Genomic DNA, 17,566 nt, shown 5'->3' on the forward strand with positions numbered 1-17,566 from the left:
GTAGTAGTAATAGTAATAATAATAGACTTTACTATGCTCTAGGCATTGTATTAAGTGCTTGGTGTAAGTGACTTCATTTTAACATTGAAAACAAGTCTATGAGGATGAAATATTATTAACATCATTTTATAGGCAGGAGTATTGAGGTTCAGGTAATCAGGTAAATTGCCCAAGCTCATATGGTTAGCAAGTGGAAAGCAGAGATTTGAACCAGCACCTACACTCCTAACCATTATGCTATAACCATTATGCTGAAGACATAAGAATTCCAATGGTCTTTCCCCATAACCCACTCCTGCACTCCAGACTTAAATAGTCCAAGATCAAGAGAGAGCAAGCTTGGAGTTGCCACTCTTCAGTGAGTGTCAATCATTTCAAAACAGTGTATTTGCTAACAAGATGCAGTTCCTGTGATAATCTTCTCAACCAGCTATCAAGAAACAGGAAGCAAAGATTCAAGTAACAGGATGTTCCTACTTACGAGGAAGGTGGGACAGCATAGTTGACACTGGGCTTAACTGTTCTGGAAAACGTGGTCCCAGTAGGCATACACGCTGGTACATGTTCCCCACCTACCAAATACAAAAGAAGTATTTCATTTCCATGTTGCTCTTCAAAGTTCCACCTCATTCGTGCCTGTCATTCATCCTCTGGCCTCTTCCTGTCTCCATTTCGGTACAGAAAGGTGCTGAGTCTCTGCTCTCGGATACAAAAAGGGTGTGTTAGGAGAGGGAGCCATGGTACCTCGATGTCTTTTTCTTTCATCTTAATTCTATTATGCCAACTCCACTGAACTTAATTAGAGTGAATACAGAATTACACAATTACCCTCTGTTCTATTCTTCAGATGTTATATTTTGATAAAATTTACGACATGCTGCTCTCCCCTTGAACACCAGATGAACACTAGAAATGGATGTGTGTTGACATAAAATCTGTTATAATTACAATTAAAGTATAGCTTACATAATGTTAGTGTTAACATAAAATTATAGATGTGTAGAGACAACGTGGTCATGCATTTTTTAGTGTAAGTACATGCTTAGACCAATATCTGTTAGCGGAATGAAGATGGAAGAGAATTTTGGTTAAGCCACAAAGGCTGTTTAAGGACTTGCAGATAGCTAAGGGGAACTCAAAGACCAGTAAGATAATATTTCCCCTGCCATGTTTGCAATTGCAAAGTGAAGGGAAGATGTGAAAGTAAGTACCCCTATGGAAATTACAAGACAAGTACATTTTTTTCCTTGAGTACCTGGGTAAATGCTTAAATTCTAATGTATATCAGTGATGCAAATTTTCAACTGAGTTTGATAAATCATAAAATAATAATTATACGTATATGTATATAAAACTGCATGGAACTAGGCAGTTCAGAATTACTTCTAATTAAAGAGGTACCCTATGACAACTAACTTAAACCTTACAAAATATGGTTCCAAGTACCCTATCAGAGTGAAAAGCAGGAGACTGAAAGGTTTATTGTAAATGTTTGTAGTCATGGTGTCTTAACTAAAACTACTGTGTCACAAATACTATTAAAATAATTGTGACATTTTATTCACTTTTACTGCAAACAACAAAAGAAACTATAGGTATTTTATCATTTCAGGTAATTATTTTAGCTAACAGTTATTAAATGTTTTGAGAAGACAGAGTGCTAATTGCATTACTTCATTTTATCTTTAAAATAGCGCTTCCATGTAATTATTCTTAATATCTCCATGGTATTAAAGTGTATCTCTAGTTTAGACCTTTCTTCAGAACTGCAGACTTGTGTATCCAACTGTGTACTCAGCATCTCTACTTGGATGTCACGAAAACATCTCAAATCTTATACCTCCAAAACTGGTCTTTAATCCCCCAAACATGCTCTACCCCAAACTTTTTCCATCTTAGGTGACAGTAACCACACCTTTCCAGTTCCCCAGGCCCTAAATCTCGAATTCACCCTTGACCCCCTCTTCCTTTCCATTCTTGCATTCAGTCTACCACGAAATGCTGTCACAACCTTCCCAATGTGCCACTTCTGAGAATTACCAGCCGCTAGCAGCCTGGTGCAGGCCAACAACATAGACCTCGAGGATCCTGTAGTCGCCTCCTGAGATTCTCCCTGACTCCACTCTCTCCCCACATCCTCAAGACCACAGATAGAGCTATGCTTTTCAAACAAGAGACAGTTCATGCCACACCTCGGCTAAAATCCTGCCCCTGGCTGCCTACACTTAGAGTAAAAGACACAATGCATGTGATGGCCTCCCAGGACTTACCCAATCCATCCCATCACATATCCGACCTCCAGCCCTCCTGCTGTCTCTTCCTCCCCACTGACTAAGTCAGCCAGGGTGGCCTCCTTGATATTCCTCCAAGCTGCCCGGCGTATTTCTGCCTTAGAGTTTTGGGACCGCTCCCAGGGAGTGGTCTCCCCATCATACATTCTGACAACTCCCTCACTTCAAGTCTTTGCTCAAATGTCAACTTATAAAATCCACCCTGACTACCCTATTTAAAATCAGAACCTACCTGTACACGCCTCCAGCACTCCCAACGCAAGCCTCTTCAGTGAGCTTCACATCCTTTTCCTTATCCCGTAGCGCCCATCAACCTGTGACAAAGCATAGAATTTATTTATAACATCCGTTTCCACACGAGAGTGTAAGGAGGGAGAAAGCATGCAAGAAGGAGCACGCAGGCAAAGGCTCTTGTCTAATTTATTCATTGATACGTCCAAGCATAGAGAACAGGAAGATGCTTGATAAATAGTCCTGAAAAAGATACAGATGAGGAAACTAGTAGTAAAGCTCAGAAAGTTTAAGTAACTTCCTCAAGGTTTTAGAGCTAGAAGAGAGTCACAGTAGAATTCACACTTGGGGATGTCTAACTTCAAATCTCTTAGCCTCTCTGCTATCTATTTTTTTTTTTTTCTTCGCGGTACGCGGGCCTCTCACTGTTGCAGCCTCTCCCGTTGCGGAGCACAGGCTCCGGAGGCGCAGGCTCAGCAGCCATGGCTCACGGGCCCAGCCGCTCTGCGGCATGTGGGATCTTCCCGAACCGGGGCACGAACCCGTGTCCCCTGCATCGGCAGGCGGACTCTCAACCACTGCGCCACCAGGGAAGCCCCTCTCTGCTATCTTAAGTCCATGCAATTCAGGATTTGTTTTAATCAGTGCCATGGAAATTCTCACTCCACTGAATAGAATCACTAAAGTGTTCTCTGTCTAGATCTATATATATATTTTCCATTTAAACAAAGGAAACAGAAGAGGGGAATTCATCATGGGTTATTGCGGTAATTTTACAGCAATTTTAGCAATAATGACATTTAAGTAATAGTGATATTTAGTGATAGCATAATAATAATAAAATAATAGCTCTTAAATGTATTGAAGACGAATCGCATGCTAAACTCGGTGCTAAAATATTTCCATGTACATTTTGTGCAAAATCCTTATGAATATTCTATCAGATGAGCTTGATGTGTAACTCCACCAGGCATACTTCTCTTATTCCGCTTTCAAAGATAAGGAAATTGATGAGAAGTGTGGTAACCGTTTGATCAAGATAAGACTGGTAATAAGTTGTGAGTATGAATTTAAATTCAGGTCTAACTCCAGAATTTGATTCTCAATCCATACATGAAAATTCTGATAATTCCTTTGATAAGAGTATGTTTTCTCCTGGAAAACATCCCCCATTATGTCTGCCTGTGCTCATACCTTCAGAACACAGTCAAGTTTAAAACATGATAAAAATGTTTAAATAGTGTGCTTTAATAAATGGAAATATCTTCATCTCAACAATAACAGAAAAAGGCAGGCTGAGCCCTTTGAAGTGGCTCTCTTCCATCCAGAACAAGAGAAGGAATCAACAGCTGCAGAGTAAAGAAAGCATGAAACCCAGAGATGGAGGATTCTGTAAATGACCAATTACAAGACTATTAAGCCGCACTTTCATAGCAAGAGGCAAAATATTCCATTAAACTGAAAATGCTTCTACCCCTCACTCCAAGGCCCACACAAACATTAATGTTGCATTTATTAGGATGTATTTCCTGTGCTCTATCAACTTGACTTTCAGCAACTGTATTAATACAGTCCTTTTGCTTTGCACATATATCTGAATGATGGATTCCATTACTGGAGTTTTGTAGAAAGAGTGGAGGGAATGAAGTAAAGTTTGGGAAGAGCCATCATAATCCATAATGATGGGCACTGAATCAGGACAAGAAGAAACCTCTCTTCTCACTTATTTGAATGAAAATTCTACTATATATTTATTGCCTCTGTACAGGGCCATGTGTTGAATAATGGAAAACAAGCATCTTTCATTTGGAGGTAGGATTTGTGTGCTCAAGTTTCGATGGGCCTGCAGAATTAATCTTGTTTTAGAAATGAAATAAAATGTAATTTCTTACTGTAAGTAGATGTGGTTAAGCAACTGGCAACTCTGATGTCTTTAAATCACTGCAGTTTCGGGGTAGGCAAATCTATAATTATTTCAAGCACTTCTTTATTGGTGCAACAATTGAGCAGTGTACATAGTGGTCAACAACCTGGGCATTGTCAGACGACTCTAAGTTTGAATCTAGACTTTGCCACTCACCAGCTATGTGACTTTCAGCTATGAGAATCACTTTCTTCAGCTTTACAGTGTGGATTATTATATGCCCTTTGCAGAACTACTGTAAGAACTAAATGTATATGGGCACAGTGGCTCATAGTAAGGGCTCAAATTAGTATTGTGGTCACTACTAGTAGTATTGAAAAGAAATTAGAACTTCTATTCTCATAAAGTGGGATATGTGTCCCTTTATCATTGTAATTTCATATCATTTTACTTTTGACTTTATAATTTAATAGCTTGATCCAAGAAACATTTAGCAGTAAATATAATTCAAAGAAGGTTACTTGTCAAACATGAAATACTGTAGTATCAAGTGTGCTGGCACAATACTCTTCTCAGATAATTAACCTGTAAAAATATGTTATTGTCTTCTTTTTAATTAAGCACATCGAACATATATATTTACTGTGCCAATTGGCAAAAGGGCCATTAATCAGTCTGACTATATGTTGCATAAATGTCTTCTAAACATAATCGTATATGTATTTTATTTGTTGGGAAAATGTGTTTGAGATTGTTCTTTTCTGCCTATTTAAAGTCAAAGAGGGTGAGAAGTAGAGTTAGGCTTAATGTACTTTGTACTCTATTATGCCATGAAAATGCTTCTGTGCCCTGGAGACAACAACAAAAGATTTGCTTTAATGACAAGAATCAAGTATGTTCTAAAGCTTCCAGGTAGGAGGCGTATAGGTTGCAGTTTATATCAGAAGTCTTTGCTCTCTCTCTCAACTGCGTCTAGATGGGAAAGATGTGGTCACAAATGCTTCAAGGTGATACAGTAAATGTTGCAAAGAGGGGGGTAGGAGGCAGAGTTTTGAATATCTCAAACCTGAGCTAGAAGGATTTTATTTAAAGAAAATAGCGGATATGATTTTTCACTTACGGAATGCCAGTCAGCAAACCTGACATTAATGTAGGAAATTAGCTCTTTTAGCTATGATGCTTTCAAATGCACATGGCTGAAAACAAATTCAAAATAGTCAAAGGAAATTTAAAAACAAAAACCAAACAACAACAACCACCTCAACAAACAAGTACTAGAAATTCAGGGATGCAGCCATATTCAGATACAGTTGGATCTGGACGTTCCAGAGTATCAGCAGGGTTCCAGCTCTCTCTCCATCCCTCAGCGCTGCTTACCTCTGCAAGACTTTATTTTACAGAAAGTCTCTCCTTGTGCTGGATGGTCACTGGGAGTCCCAGAGTCATATCTCCCCAGCTTAGAAATTCCAGAGAGAAAAGACAATTCTTCCATTTTGCTCTGAGAGAAAAGTCCTGGAGAGCAGTCTGATAGACTTAGCCGAGGTCAGACGCCTACCCATGAGCCAATCACCTGCTTTACTGGAGTTCAGTCCCTGGGCGACTCAACCCCGGGGCCCCTGAGGAGGCAGGATGGCATTATCTGGCAGTTCTCCAAGAAAAGCCTGCTGTTTTTTTGTAAGATGAAAGGGGAGAGGACATGGAAAATGAAACCTGTATCTGCTTCTGTAAATTCCACAGAATCTTACTCCCTGTCCTGTGTCGATGACCATGCAGTAAGCTGACCCAGGAGGTCATTTTTCCCACAACAGTCTTTATATATATGACTAAGGAACACACTGGTAAAAGAATATGGGAGAAAGTCTGAGTATGACAAGTCAGCTAGACTGATATTAACTAAAAAAGCTGTGTGAAAATATCCTTAAAAAGTTGCCCCCAACTCACTCAAAGTCCAAAGCTGGAGCCTGAAATACAATGTCATGGAGTTTGGATAAGAACAGGTTTTCTCTAAGCTGAACTATGACACAGAGATTAGCGACTTCGAGAAACTATACTTTTCCAAAGAAAAAACATCACATGAGAAAAATGAGGCCTAGAAAAATTAAATGACTTAAGGTAACATAGCTAATTAATGGCAGGACTGAGACTAGAGTATATACTTTGTGTAACTGGCTATGGTTTTTTTGTTTGTTTGTTTTGTTATCAGTTCAAAACGAGACAAACTTAAAAAAAGGAAACACAACCAAAACTCAGTGGTTGGAAAAGAGATGGATGTGAACGCCCACTTGTTTCTTACGTATAAAGTTACCCCTCGCAGTGTTTTGGAGGAGAAAACGCTGGCTCTTCCCAACGTTGGTTATATACACAAAGATTCCAAAGACAAGACAAGTGCTTTGCAAACAAAGTAACTAGAACCAGCTCAGGCTTCCCCGCGCCGGGTCCTACGTTCCACGGTCAGAACCACCAACTGTATCCCCCCGGGGAACAAGGTGATTCAGAAAAGCTGGCGTCTGCAGAGAAGGGAGAACACTTAGCCGGGAAGAGAGGAGAAAACTTGTTCAGCTTCTTGCTGGGGTCTGAAACGATCCCAACAGAGTCCTTAAACCCCTCAGGTTTCCCCGATCAAGCACCCTCGCCTCCAACCTGGGCCACCCCAGATCTATCAGACGACAGAAGTCTGCGGAGCACGAAGAGCTGACCACCCCACGAGAGGAACCTACGCGCGGCCGCGCCCACTCACCCGCCGCTCCCCGGGAGACGGGAGACGAGCCCGGGGTACAAGTCCTGGGCGTGGCTGACTCACCCCTCTCCGGGCCCAGCTCCAGCTCACCTCGGAGCGGCCCGCCTGGGCGCCGCCATCTTGACCACGAAGGGGGCCTCGCGCCGGAGGCCCCTGAGAGGGCGCCCTGAGCGGAGCCGGAGCGCCGGGAAGCCCCAGGTCGGCGCCCTACGTCCCCCGCGCGCTCGCGCAGCGTCCACGCGCGACGAGAGTCCCTCACGCAGCCCCCGACCCAGGCTTCCGCGGACCCGGCGCCCCGCGCAGCCCGCACCGCGGCTCAGGCGGCGCCGAGGGCGGCCCGGGCGGAAGAGCGGGCGGGGGGCACGCGCTCAGTAACCTGGCAACGCGGAGCAACCCGGCGTCTCTGGCGAACCCCAGCCTTCCACCGCGAGGAAGCACGGACCCCTGCACCCGCCGTCCAGCCCGCGCCGCCGCTCGGTCGCTTCGCCCGCTGCTGCCCGCTGGCTATGGTCTTTTCAATCCATGATACAACGTCTATATGTAACGAATCTGTTAAACCCTAAATGTTTATGATATTCAAGTAATCCAGTATCTGAATTATTCTTGAAGATAAAACATCCAAAGACTTCTTAATTGTATGGGTATACATACATAAAATACACGTGGAGGTAACTTCAAATATAGTATGTGCCTGTCTCTATTCCTTCCCCCTCCGCTCTTTAAAAAATGCCCCTTTAAAAATTGCCCACTCACCATCTGTTAGGTAAATTTGCTGAAACACAGTAAATGTGGAGACAAATTGTTATAGAGACTATTCCAAATGGCACTGACACCTGTATTTATGAAATGTTTAAAAGGGTAAGTTAGAGTTGTTTTTTTTTAAAAAAAAATCCCACTATAGTAACACCACATCATCCTAGGTGCCCAGTTCTATCCAATTACATAAGATGGAGAGAGAGAGAGAGAGAAACAGAGAGAGAGAGAGAGAGGAGAAAGAGAAAGAAGAAAGGAAGAAAACCAAGTACTTATGTATAAAATGTTGCTGCCAAAGTTTGAGATTATACTCAAGCATCAATGAACAGAAGGAAAACACTCACAAATTTACGAATGTATTTCATTTATGGTATGAGGGACACAGGTTTAGATTTGCAACACGCTCCCACAAGGGTCAAATTGACCACTTTTTTCTATCTAGTTGCTCTTGAGAGAACAAAGCAATTGAAACAGATGCCATTCAGTTCCAAGTCTATAGCTTAGACCATGTCACTGCACATGAAATATTGTTCATTCAGAGTCAGCACACAGCAAGAGTAATTTATACTCTCAGAGTGTTTGCTCTCAAGTCAATAGCAGAGAAGCCTTGAATAAAAACGTTCCCATTACTTTCCATTGTAATAGATCTTACTTATAGCCCATGAAACAGTGGTCAGGGGAGATTTATTCTTTGGCCACCATATTATATAATCTGTCCACTTTAAGCCATCCCCCACTCGGCGATTATTTTTTAAATATGTTACTCGTAGTCAATATTAATTTACATTTAATCTTTCTTAGCATTAGGAGAGTATTATTTCGTACAGGCTCCGAAACAAATCTCCCGAAATTCCTACCTGATGCTCCCTTCAGGCTGAAAATGCATTGCAGGGTGGCTGCAGTGACTTAATTCTAGTTGGCAGAGCCCTGGCCTCACACTAATTTCATTAGCCTCAAACTCCTGGATTTGAAAGATCCACTGAATATGATTCCTGTCCTCTGACATGTCACTTACTAAGCAGTTCAGTGTGCATACAGAGGAGAGAGAAAGGACTTGCTCAGCTCTGGCCCACCGGCAGGCAGATGAGAATTCCCAGTCAGAGACACTGTTTACATCTGAGTGGTCATTCTTGCCCGGGTCCTCATTTTCAGGAAGGAAGTTCAATCCAGGCTTTGCTGGCAGCTGCAGCATTTGTTACATCCATTGCTAGCTCCTTGTTCCTTCCTGCCCCCCAGTGCTTAGCATCCCCCATTTCAGTCACTAAGTCTTCCTTCCCCCAGCCTAGAAGCTTACCTCACCATAAATTTTTATCTCAAATGATAGGTTTGACACATTCCCCACAGCAACCCACAGGGACTGGGGAAAAGAAAACTCAAATCTCTGGAGAGCTAAGAATTCAACCATTTAGAGGAGTTTCTTTTATACAGGACAGTCTTCATTGAGCTGAACCCTGCAATCCCAGAGAAGATTCACCTACCCGTTCTTTTCCTCTTTCCCTAAAGTGACTGTGTCTTTGAACAAGGGGTCTGTGTTCCACTATTCTCTCTATTCATTTTGCAGGTTTACAGAGGCTGGGAAACTGGGGACTGGACTTACATGCCAGGAGCTTCTAAGATCACACGCAAAAATAAGGCTACTGGAAGAGACTGTTGGAATCTATCTCTGTATATTTGAACATGGGCAGTGGTTAACCAGGATGCTCACACCAAGCTTATATCCAGCTTGCAGCACAAGCCACAAGTTGGTGCATCCCTCCTACTACCAGCCTCTTCTCAATAAATGCAGGTGAAAACTGGGGGCTCTTTTCCCTCAGCTGTTCAATGCAACATGAATAGCTGCAATTTGCAAATTAGAGGAAAATGACAGTGTTTTCTCTGAATGGTTTTGGTCCCAACGCACACTGCTAATGCTGGCATTCCGTTCCTTTCCTTCCCAGCCCAGGGAACGGGGGAACTAAGCATAAGGCAAGCGTTCTCTTTTCTTGCAAGTGCCTCAGATCCACACACCAGAGAAGGAATCAGCTCCCCCTGGAATCTTTTTCAGCAAACACAATCCTTCACCTAGTCTGCAAGCTCTCTCTTGACTTTAAGATTTCACTCTTTTTTCGACAGGCAGGCCCATCTGCAAGCTCCCAAGCTCCAAGTGAAGGCACCAAAATAATTTTTAAAATGTCAAACAGCAAATGTGCCTTCAACCCCCAGAGCTCCAGTAAAAATACTGTGAGTTGCCCCTGTGGTTCTCAGGTGACCTCTGGCCTCATCCTCCCTGCAGCGCTGCCTCCTCAGGTTCTCTAGTTTAAGCTCAGAGGTAAAGGAAGTGCTTCTGGGTTTTGCTTCCAACAACCCAGGCTCTTCCTGAAAGCATTACCTCAAAGTGAAGGCTGCCCAGAAGCACTTTTGGCCTTGCAAACATCTAGAGGTGGCATACTCAACAGGTGCTAGGGATGCTCAGAGGCTCAGAGGGGCCATACCAGGCTGCAGCTTTAGACAGGCACCCCTCCTTCTGGCACAAACACAAACTTCATACCCCTGGGTGCTCATGTAGTGACAGCTTGAATCTCACAAGGAGTCCCCTCCAGAAACCCAACATGCTTCAGGAAAGGCACTAGAGAGGGAGCCGACTTTTTAGCTACGGGGAGCATAAGGGTCAGCCAGAACATCTGGAGAAGGGACTAACTGAGCTTGGGTCCTACCAGGCAGGGAGAGAGCTGTGCATTAGGAAAGGATCACTTCAAGACAGAGATGAACAAAAAACTTGGAGATAGGGGTAGAGAAGGAAAAGAGAGGCAGAAATTGAAAGGGAGAACATAAAAACAGAGAGACAAAAAAAAAAAAAGCAGGGAGAAAGAGACACAAGGAGAGAGACACACAGGAAGAAAGACAGAGAAACAAGAGAACCCATAGTCACGCAGACCCTGAAACTCAATTTCTTCATCCAGAAGCCATCCATCTATACCCAGGGCGGCACAGGAGCCTCGGGGCCGAGGCTGCGGGAGCAGGCGGTGAGAGAGCACTGCAGCACCGCCCACCGCTCAGCGGGCCCGATCCGCCGTCCTCGCATCTTCCGCCGTCCTCGCATTCTTCCGCCGTTGCCCGCCTGCACCCGGAGCTAGAGGACCGCCCGGCCTTGCTCAGCGCACCCTACTGCCTCCTGCCAGGCGCCTTCTTGTCTGGCTCTGAGAATCGTCCTCAAAACCCAGGACTGGGGTTGGGGGCTGCGTTAGAGAGGTCGTGGGAAAGGATGGGCACAGGGTGGGTGCAGACAAAGCGACTGTGTTTCGCAGTTAGCATGAGCTCACCTCCGGGCTCTGAGCTGGCAGGAGTAGAAAGCTGATCGCCCGGCTCCTGCCAGTGGCCGGATCGCAAAGGCAGTTTAGACGGTGCAAACAACTGCCCAGAGCAAATCACCTGGGGGCACGTCTGCGGGTGGCTTCTCCCCGCTTGAGGACAGTCCCCACGCCTTCCGCCCCATGCCCTCGCAGAGACAGGTTACAGGTCGGGAAATCCAACCCGAGCGAAATGGGCAATTCACGTCCAAATGTAGGTGAAGACCTAGCCTTCGGTTTAAGAACTGCCTCCCTAAGCTCTTCTCGAAATTTTCCAAGGGAGCTGCAGCTTGTCGGGCGGCTTGGGGCAGGGAAGCTGGGGAGTTGAGAAATGCCTAGTTTCTAGGCGTCTTCTCATCTTTCATATTCCTTGCGCCTAAGTGGCTCTCACAGGAGCCCGGCACTTTTACAAGCCTGTTTTGGAACCATATTTCACTCGAATGCAAACCCATTTAAATCATCGCCTTGTTTTTCGGAGACTGTTTCTTGTCAATGGGGCCATAAATCCAGAATGTCAAGCCGGATGGAGTGGAGCGCGGACAGGGGAGAGATGGAAGGGAAATGAATCAAGCAGGGAAAGTACCTCCTCGGGTGAGGTGGGAGGGATTCCGCAGGATCTCCAGGGTGGAAATGAGCGAAGGCTGACCAGACCCCGCACCCCTGGAGTCCAAGCCAGCCTTCAGGATAAAGAGCGCGGGGAGCTACGGCGCGCTCTGCCCCGGAGGGAGCGCCCCCCTACCTGGAAAAGCCTCAGGATGTTGGCTACCATGATGGAGACCGAACTCCCCGAAGCCCCAATCACTCCAACTCCTTTCTCGGGCTTGACGAAAACCGGAGGCTCGCCGTTGGTGCAGCGCACTTCGGAGGTGTCCTTCTGGATGAGCGCCTGGACGAAAGTGAGCGACTGTTCGAGCGCATAAGTGTCCCTGGAACAAGTGTCCAGGATCCGCGCTCCCAGCCTCACGTTGGGCAGAAGGTTGGGATCGCTGTTGATCTGGTCCAGGGCGTAGAGCATCTCTTCCAGCCTGTGGATCCCGTTCTCCCTCTTGATGTCGCCGCAGGGCACTCCGCTGGGACCCTTCGCGTGCACCGGGAACAGCCCCCCGAGGGTGACGTCCCCTTCGATCCGAATGGAGTGCGGGGCGTACATCTCCTGGCCGCGCGCCGCCGCCGCCAGCGCGCACAGAAGCACCTCCAGCACGCAGCAGGGAAACTTCATCAAAGTCAGGGCGCGGAGCAGCTTCCCCAGCTGGACCATGCTGCTCCCGCGGTGCGGTGGTGGCGGCGGCACTCGAGGGGACGGTGGCGGGCTCGCCGGCGTCCTGGCCCCTTGGGGTGAGCTCCTCCGGGGAAGCCCAGGGTCTCCTGCGGGCGAGGAGGGTAGGGGCGCCCGGGGAAGGGCAGCCGGCGAGGGTGGGGGGGTCCCGCGGCGCCTGCCATCTTGGAGCGCCGTGCGCTCTTGGGTTCCCCGGCCAGCGCGCCGCGCTCGAGCTCGCGCTCGGTGGCTTGCAGCTCGAGCTCTCCAACAGCCCAGCACTGGGGAGAGAGCGAGCATGGCTATCGCTTTAAATGCGCGTTCGGCTCCCTCTCCTCCTCCGCCCACTCCCTCCCACCCTCGCTCGCTCTCAGGCTCTCCCCACCCTTCCCAGCGCCCACCCTCCCCACGGTTTTGCATCATCACGCAGGGAGGGGCTGCGTGCTGAGGTAAGGGGGGAGGGAATAGGTGGGCGGCTGTGGAGGGGGGGAGTACCTCCGATTGGCAGTTTCGAGGTCCCCAGGGAATCTGGGGATTGCAGGTCGCAGGCGAAGGCTGAGCTCCTGCTTCGGTCTCACTGTAGAAGCCGCTCGCTCGCCCGCCTGCACCCACACGCACATTCTAGGCACAGGGTGGCATCAGCCCCGGACAGGGCGGTTCTAGCTGGGGCTGACTGCTTCCAACCCTGAGGTCCGGAGCCGGGACTGTCAGCGCCGGGAGAATGCGAGGTAGTCGAAGGTGATGCCGCCAAGCATGAAGGGTAGTAGGGAGACCCCAGTCTGTACTGCTAATTCGTCTGTGCCAGTTTTTCCTAAGAAAAACACACATACACACAGAAGCCTGATTTATGACCTAAAGAACCTTTACGCAGAGACTTCTCCGGGGCCAGGCACTGGGCTAGCCTGTAGGGAAAGACGCCAACAAGAAATGCTGGGAATGGAAATGCATCTTTGGTCTTCAGGGGTTACTGTGGCCGGAGCCCGATGAAGTAACCCTGGTCTCCAGTAAATCTGTGGCGGATTCGCTCCTTTTCTTCCTTTCATCGCAAGAGATGGAACAACTGAGAACTCTGCAGAGCGCACTCTCTTCTCTGGCGCTGACAGGTGTAAGGCTCCCTCCTACCCATTTCCAGAGATGCTTTTGGGCTGATGTCAGGTTTCCTCGGGCAGGAAATAGCAAGAAAGAGGTGGCAGTAGGAGGAGCAGACAGAAATCTCCCCATCGATCCAGTGATCCATTCTTTTTTTTTTTTTTCTGGCTGAAGATTTGGGGGGTTTGGGGAGTGGAACCAGGATGCCAGAGCAGGTTGTAGTGCAGTTAGGAAGCTGTTTTTCAAAGGTGTCCCCTCCTGCAGGTCCAGCCCAAACTTGGCCCATTAAAGCAACAAGTGGCCCTAGTTCCTACACAAGGAAGGGCAATGTATCTGCCCTTGGTGCCCACGTGTACTGCTTATGGTGGTCTCTACTCTTGCTGAGCCTTTCTGTTGGAGGACAGCGAAACTGTCTTATACAGAATTGAGGGCGCAGAGAAAACCAAAACAAGACTATACTTTCTGTTGTAATGTTAGTGTACTAAAGAAAAATGTCCTTGCACATAAACAAAACAACACACACACACACACCTAAAAAGTCAGAAGTTGGGAAGTTGGTTGTCTCTTCCACCAACCACCTGTCTGACCTTGGCACTTCTGTTCCTGTGCCTGAGTTTTACTTTGCCCATCTGTAAAATGATGAAATTGAATTGAATGTTTTACAGGTTAACTTTTAACTTTCAAATCCTCTGTTGAAATAGGTCATGCACCTTGGGCCATGGTGTTCTTTTTAGACCAATATCCTTTGTTGCTTTATGTGTAGGGCACCCGTTTTTTGATACCCAAAAAACACTCCAAACATTTCCTGGTACAGAGGATTTTATTTTCTTTCTTCTTGACCACCCATTTATCTTCCTTCTAGGGAGAGTCCAGTCCATCATTTTCTTTTCAGACATGCCCCTCCTCCAGGTTTCAATAGTTAAGGTTTGAGGAGGAAAAAAACCTTCTGGCTACAGTGTTCAAGGAAGGGAATAGAGGCTAACAAGAGTTATGCAGGGCTAATCCCTGGACTTCTGCTGGAGTAACGAGGTTGATGACATAGGGTTACCACTGTCCAATAGACAATCCGTGCCGGAGTTAAAAGAAAAAGGAGCCTCCTTCCTCTAAATGCTTTATGTATATCTTTTGGACAACGTTACACTATTTGATTTTGTAAAAACATACCATTTTACTGCCATCTTCAAGAAAAGTGATGTAAAAACTATGCGAAGCTACCCCTGTATACAATGTGATCATCAATCCCTCATAGATGTGATGCCCTGCTATATAAGTGCACACCTTGTGCAACCTTATGCTGTGATGCGCCCGCCCCTTCCAGCCAGCCCTGGAGCTGCGAGGGTATAAGCCCGCAGCTGTGCCAGAAGCTCCCACATAAACAGGGAAATATTTGAATCCCATAATGAGAACTACCAGAGAGGAGAAAAGGCAGAGAGAAGAAGGGGTGGGGAAGAGAGAAAGGGACCTGGTTAGAACATGTGAACTCCTGGATCCACATGTGCCTGAAAGATTGCCTCTTTTTTTTCAGTTATATAGTATTTTATTTCTGTTGTTTGAAGTCAAAATATCCTCTTGTAACTCACCTATTCTGCTATTCAATACATTGGATCAAAAAGGCTGGAACAAGTGAAATAGATATCCTGGTAAGGCAGCATTAGCTAATTTGGAAAGGGGGAAAGAAGCAAAGCAATAGAAAGGCATCCTTGGGAACACAAATACTGTGATCCTAGTATTTAGGCATCAGTACCTGAGGCTATATTTGATAGAGACTGTATCCTTATTTAGTTTTTAATTTAAGGCTATTTAGTAGGCACTTGGTGCCAAAAAATATATTTGAAGAGCTGTGTTACAAGTAATAACACTTGATTTTTCACCTGCCCATGTGAAGATCTATGTTCTCCTCTTCCATTTCCAGGTCACAGCTTGCAATTGCTCAACTGTGGGACGCCGCCAGGAAGGAGCTGGATTCTTGGTCCAGAGGAAGGCGAAGTTACATTGTTGCATTTTGCTTGCACTACCCGGGAGTGCCGCGTAAGGCGCCACGCGTGCATCCCGTGGATTGTAGGCGTAGCAATATATTGTCACATGTACTGACACACACCAATCCAGGGCTGTTGTGTGGACCTTCTGGCCAGTATAAAGCCTGCCATATTCTGCTGCGTAGGGTCTTCCTTCCATCTTTCTTCAACTAAGCTGTGCTCCAATAAAGTGTGATACGAGAAGAATCTTGCGTGTGGTGACTCGTTATTCTGCTGGTCAGAAGCGGCTCGCCACAAGTGGTGCCGAAACCCGGGAACTTCGCACCCTGCATGGAGGACCGATTCAGAACTCGACACACGGAGTGAACCGGTAATCTTGCCGGTAAGTAGCTTCTGTGCCTTGCACTATCTTGTTGTGTGTAATGGTGTTAATCTTTTAGTGAAGGTCAGTAAAAGTACATGATGGGGAATACTCCTGTTAACCCCACGGCAAATTTTTATGAGCCGATACAGCTACTTCTACGGGATCGGGGGTTGACGTTATCTCACAAGACTATTGGCCGTTTACTGAATGATATAGATCAAACAGCGCCATGGTTTGGAGTTTCAGGTACTTTGACAATCCCTTCATGGGAGAAATTAGGAAAGGATTTGCACCGTTTTCATGAGGAGGGTAAACTGTGCTGTGGGACTTTCCCTTTGTGAAATTTAGTTCGATTTTGTCTGAAGGAGGGAAAGTGTACAGACATAGTGAAACAAGCGACGCAAGTTTTGCGGTCATATCAAGATAGTGCTTCTGAAGCAGGCAGTCATAAAACTACAGATGATAGGCCTACAAAAAAAAAATTAGTAAATAATAAAGAGAAAATATGTGTTAAGAAAAAGTTAAAATCTAAACAACCAGACGCCCAAGAGACTGGGCGAGAAACATTGTATCCACTATTGTCTGGCTTGCAAGCCATGTATTTATCAGATGATGAGGAGCTGGATCCTGCTGACGCTGCAGAGTTGGCAGAAGCTGCTGCAAAATATGAGGAGGAGCAATGTGGCCCTTTTGGGGCTTTGTCCCCTGCCTTAGGGAGTGCTACTCAACCTAGGCGTTCTGCGCCTTCCATTCCTCCCCCGAAAAGTACTTTTATTCCCCGTGAGGCTTGGTACCAAGTTCCTTTTTCTTCTTTGTCCAATGCATTTCCAGTATTTGAAGATCCGGCTACACGCCAGCGATATTATGATATGATAGATCATAAATTAATTAGAGATCTTGCAGAAGCTTCCAAACGAGATGGCATTTCTGCTAATTATACCATTATGCTTTTGCAACGGCTTACAAGAAATGCCTTGACCCCTACTGACTGGCAAGATATTGCTCGTGCGTGTTTAACGATGGGGCAATATTTAGACTGGAAGTCCATTGTTTCTGATTTGGCTCACAGTCAAGCAAGGGAAAATGCTACAAATGGGCAGCCTGCCTGGAATGTAGATATGTTACTAGGCCAAGGACAGTGGATAAATAACCAGACTGTGTTCCCTGTACAAGTTTATAATCAAATAAATGAGATTAATATGCGTGCTTGGCGAGCCCTCCCAAATAAAGGGGAAGTGTCAGGGAATTTAACAAAAATAATACAGGGAGGCACAGAGCCATTTTCTGATTTTGTAGCCCGGATGATGGAAGCGGCGGAAAGAATTTTTGGTAATGTAAATGAGGCGATACCTCTAGTGAAACAACTTGTTTATGAACAATGTACAAAAGAATGCCGCCGAGCCATTACACCTTTTAAAGGAAAGGACATTAAAGTGTGGATGAAAGCTTACAGGGAGATTGGAGGCCCTTTATCTAATGCAGGGCTTGCCGCTGCGGTAATGGCAGCTGCTAAAGGTATACAAGATCCTGTGCGGTCTGGGAATTGTTTCCATTGTGGAAAACCAGGACATTTAAAGAAACAATGTAACATTACGTAATATACTAAATTCTTTGTATAATTATTCCAAGCCTGCAGCTATGATATGTGTACAACCCCCTTTTATGTTTTTATTGTCTAAT

General features: G+C 45.9%; 2 protein-coding genes across 15 annotated transcripts in view; one reads left to right on the plus strand and one right to left on the minus strand.

The window, feature by feature from the left end:
• The window catches only part of LOC307183208 (uncharacterized protein), a 466,052-nt gene extending 458,839 nt beyond the window's left edge, over positions 1 to 7,213 (minus strand). For 10 of the 13 annotated variants that reach the window (XR_013827411.1, XR_013827412.1, XR_013827413.1 and 7 more), the window contains exons 1-2: positions 2,524 to 3,557; positions 482 to 572 (exon numbers count right to left, since the gene is read on the minus strand). Coding sequence is in view for 9 of the 13 variants with exons in the window: in XM_079915402.1 (XP_079771528.1) it covers positions 482 to 563 (82 nt within the window). In the remaining 4 variants the exon portion in view is untranslated. Of the gene's footprint in view, positions 1 to 481; positions 697 to 2,523; positions 3,558 to 7,123; positions 7,149 to 7,186 lie in introns of those variants that run through there. The other 3 variants (XM_079915398.1, XM_079915396.1, XM_079915399.1) reach the window with 3 other exon arrangements.
• Positions 1 to 17,566, plus strand: part of LOC307183206 (metabotropic glutamate receptor 7-like) — a 582,198-nt gene that overhangs the window by 338,241 nt on the left and 226,391 nt on the right. The gene's annotated exons all lie outside the window — the stretch shown is intronic.

Source organism: Stenella coeruleoalba (assembly GCF_951394435.1).
Source record: "Stenella coeruleoalba genome assembly, chromosome: 3".
Lineage (NCBI taxonomy): Eukaryota > Metazoa > Chordata > Mammalia > Artiodactyla > Delphinidae > Stenella > Stenella coeruleoalba.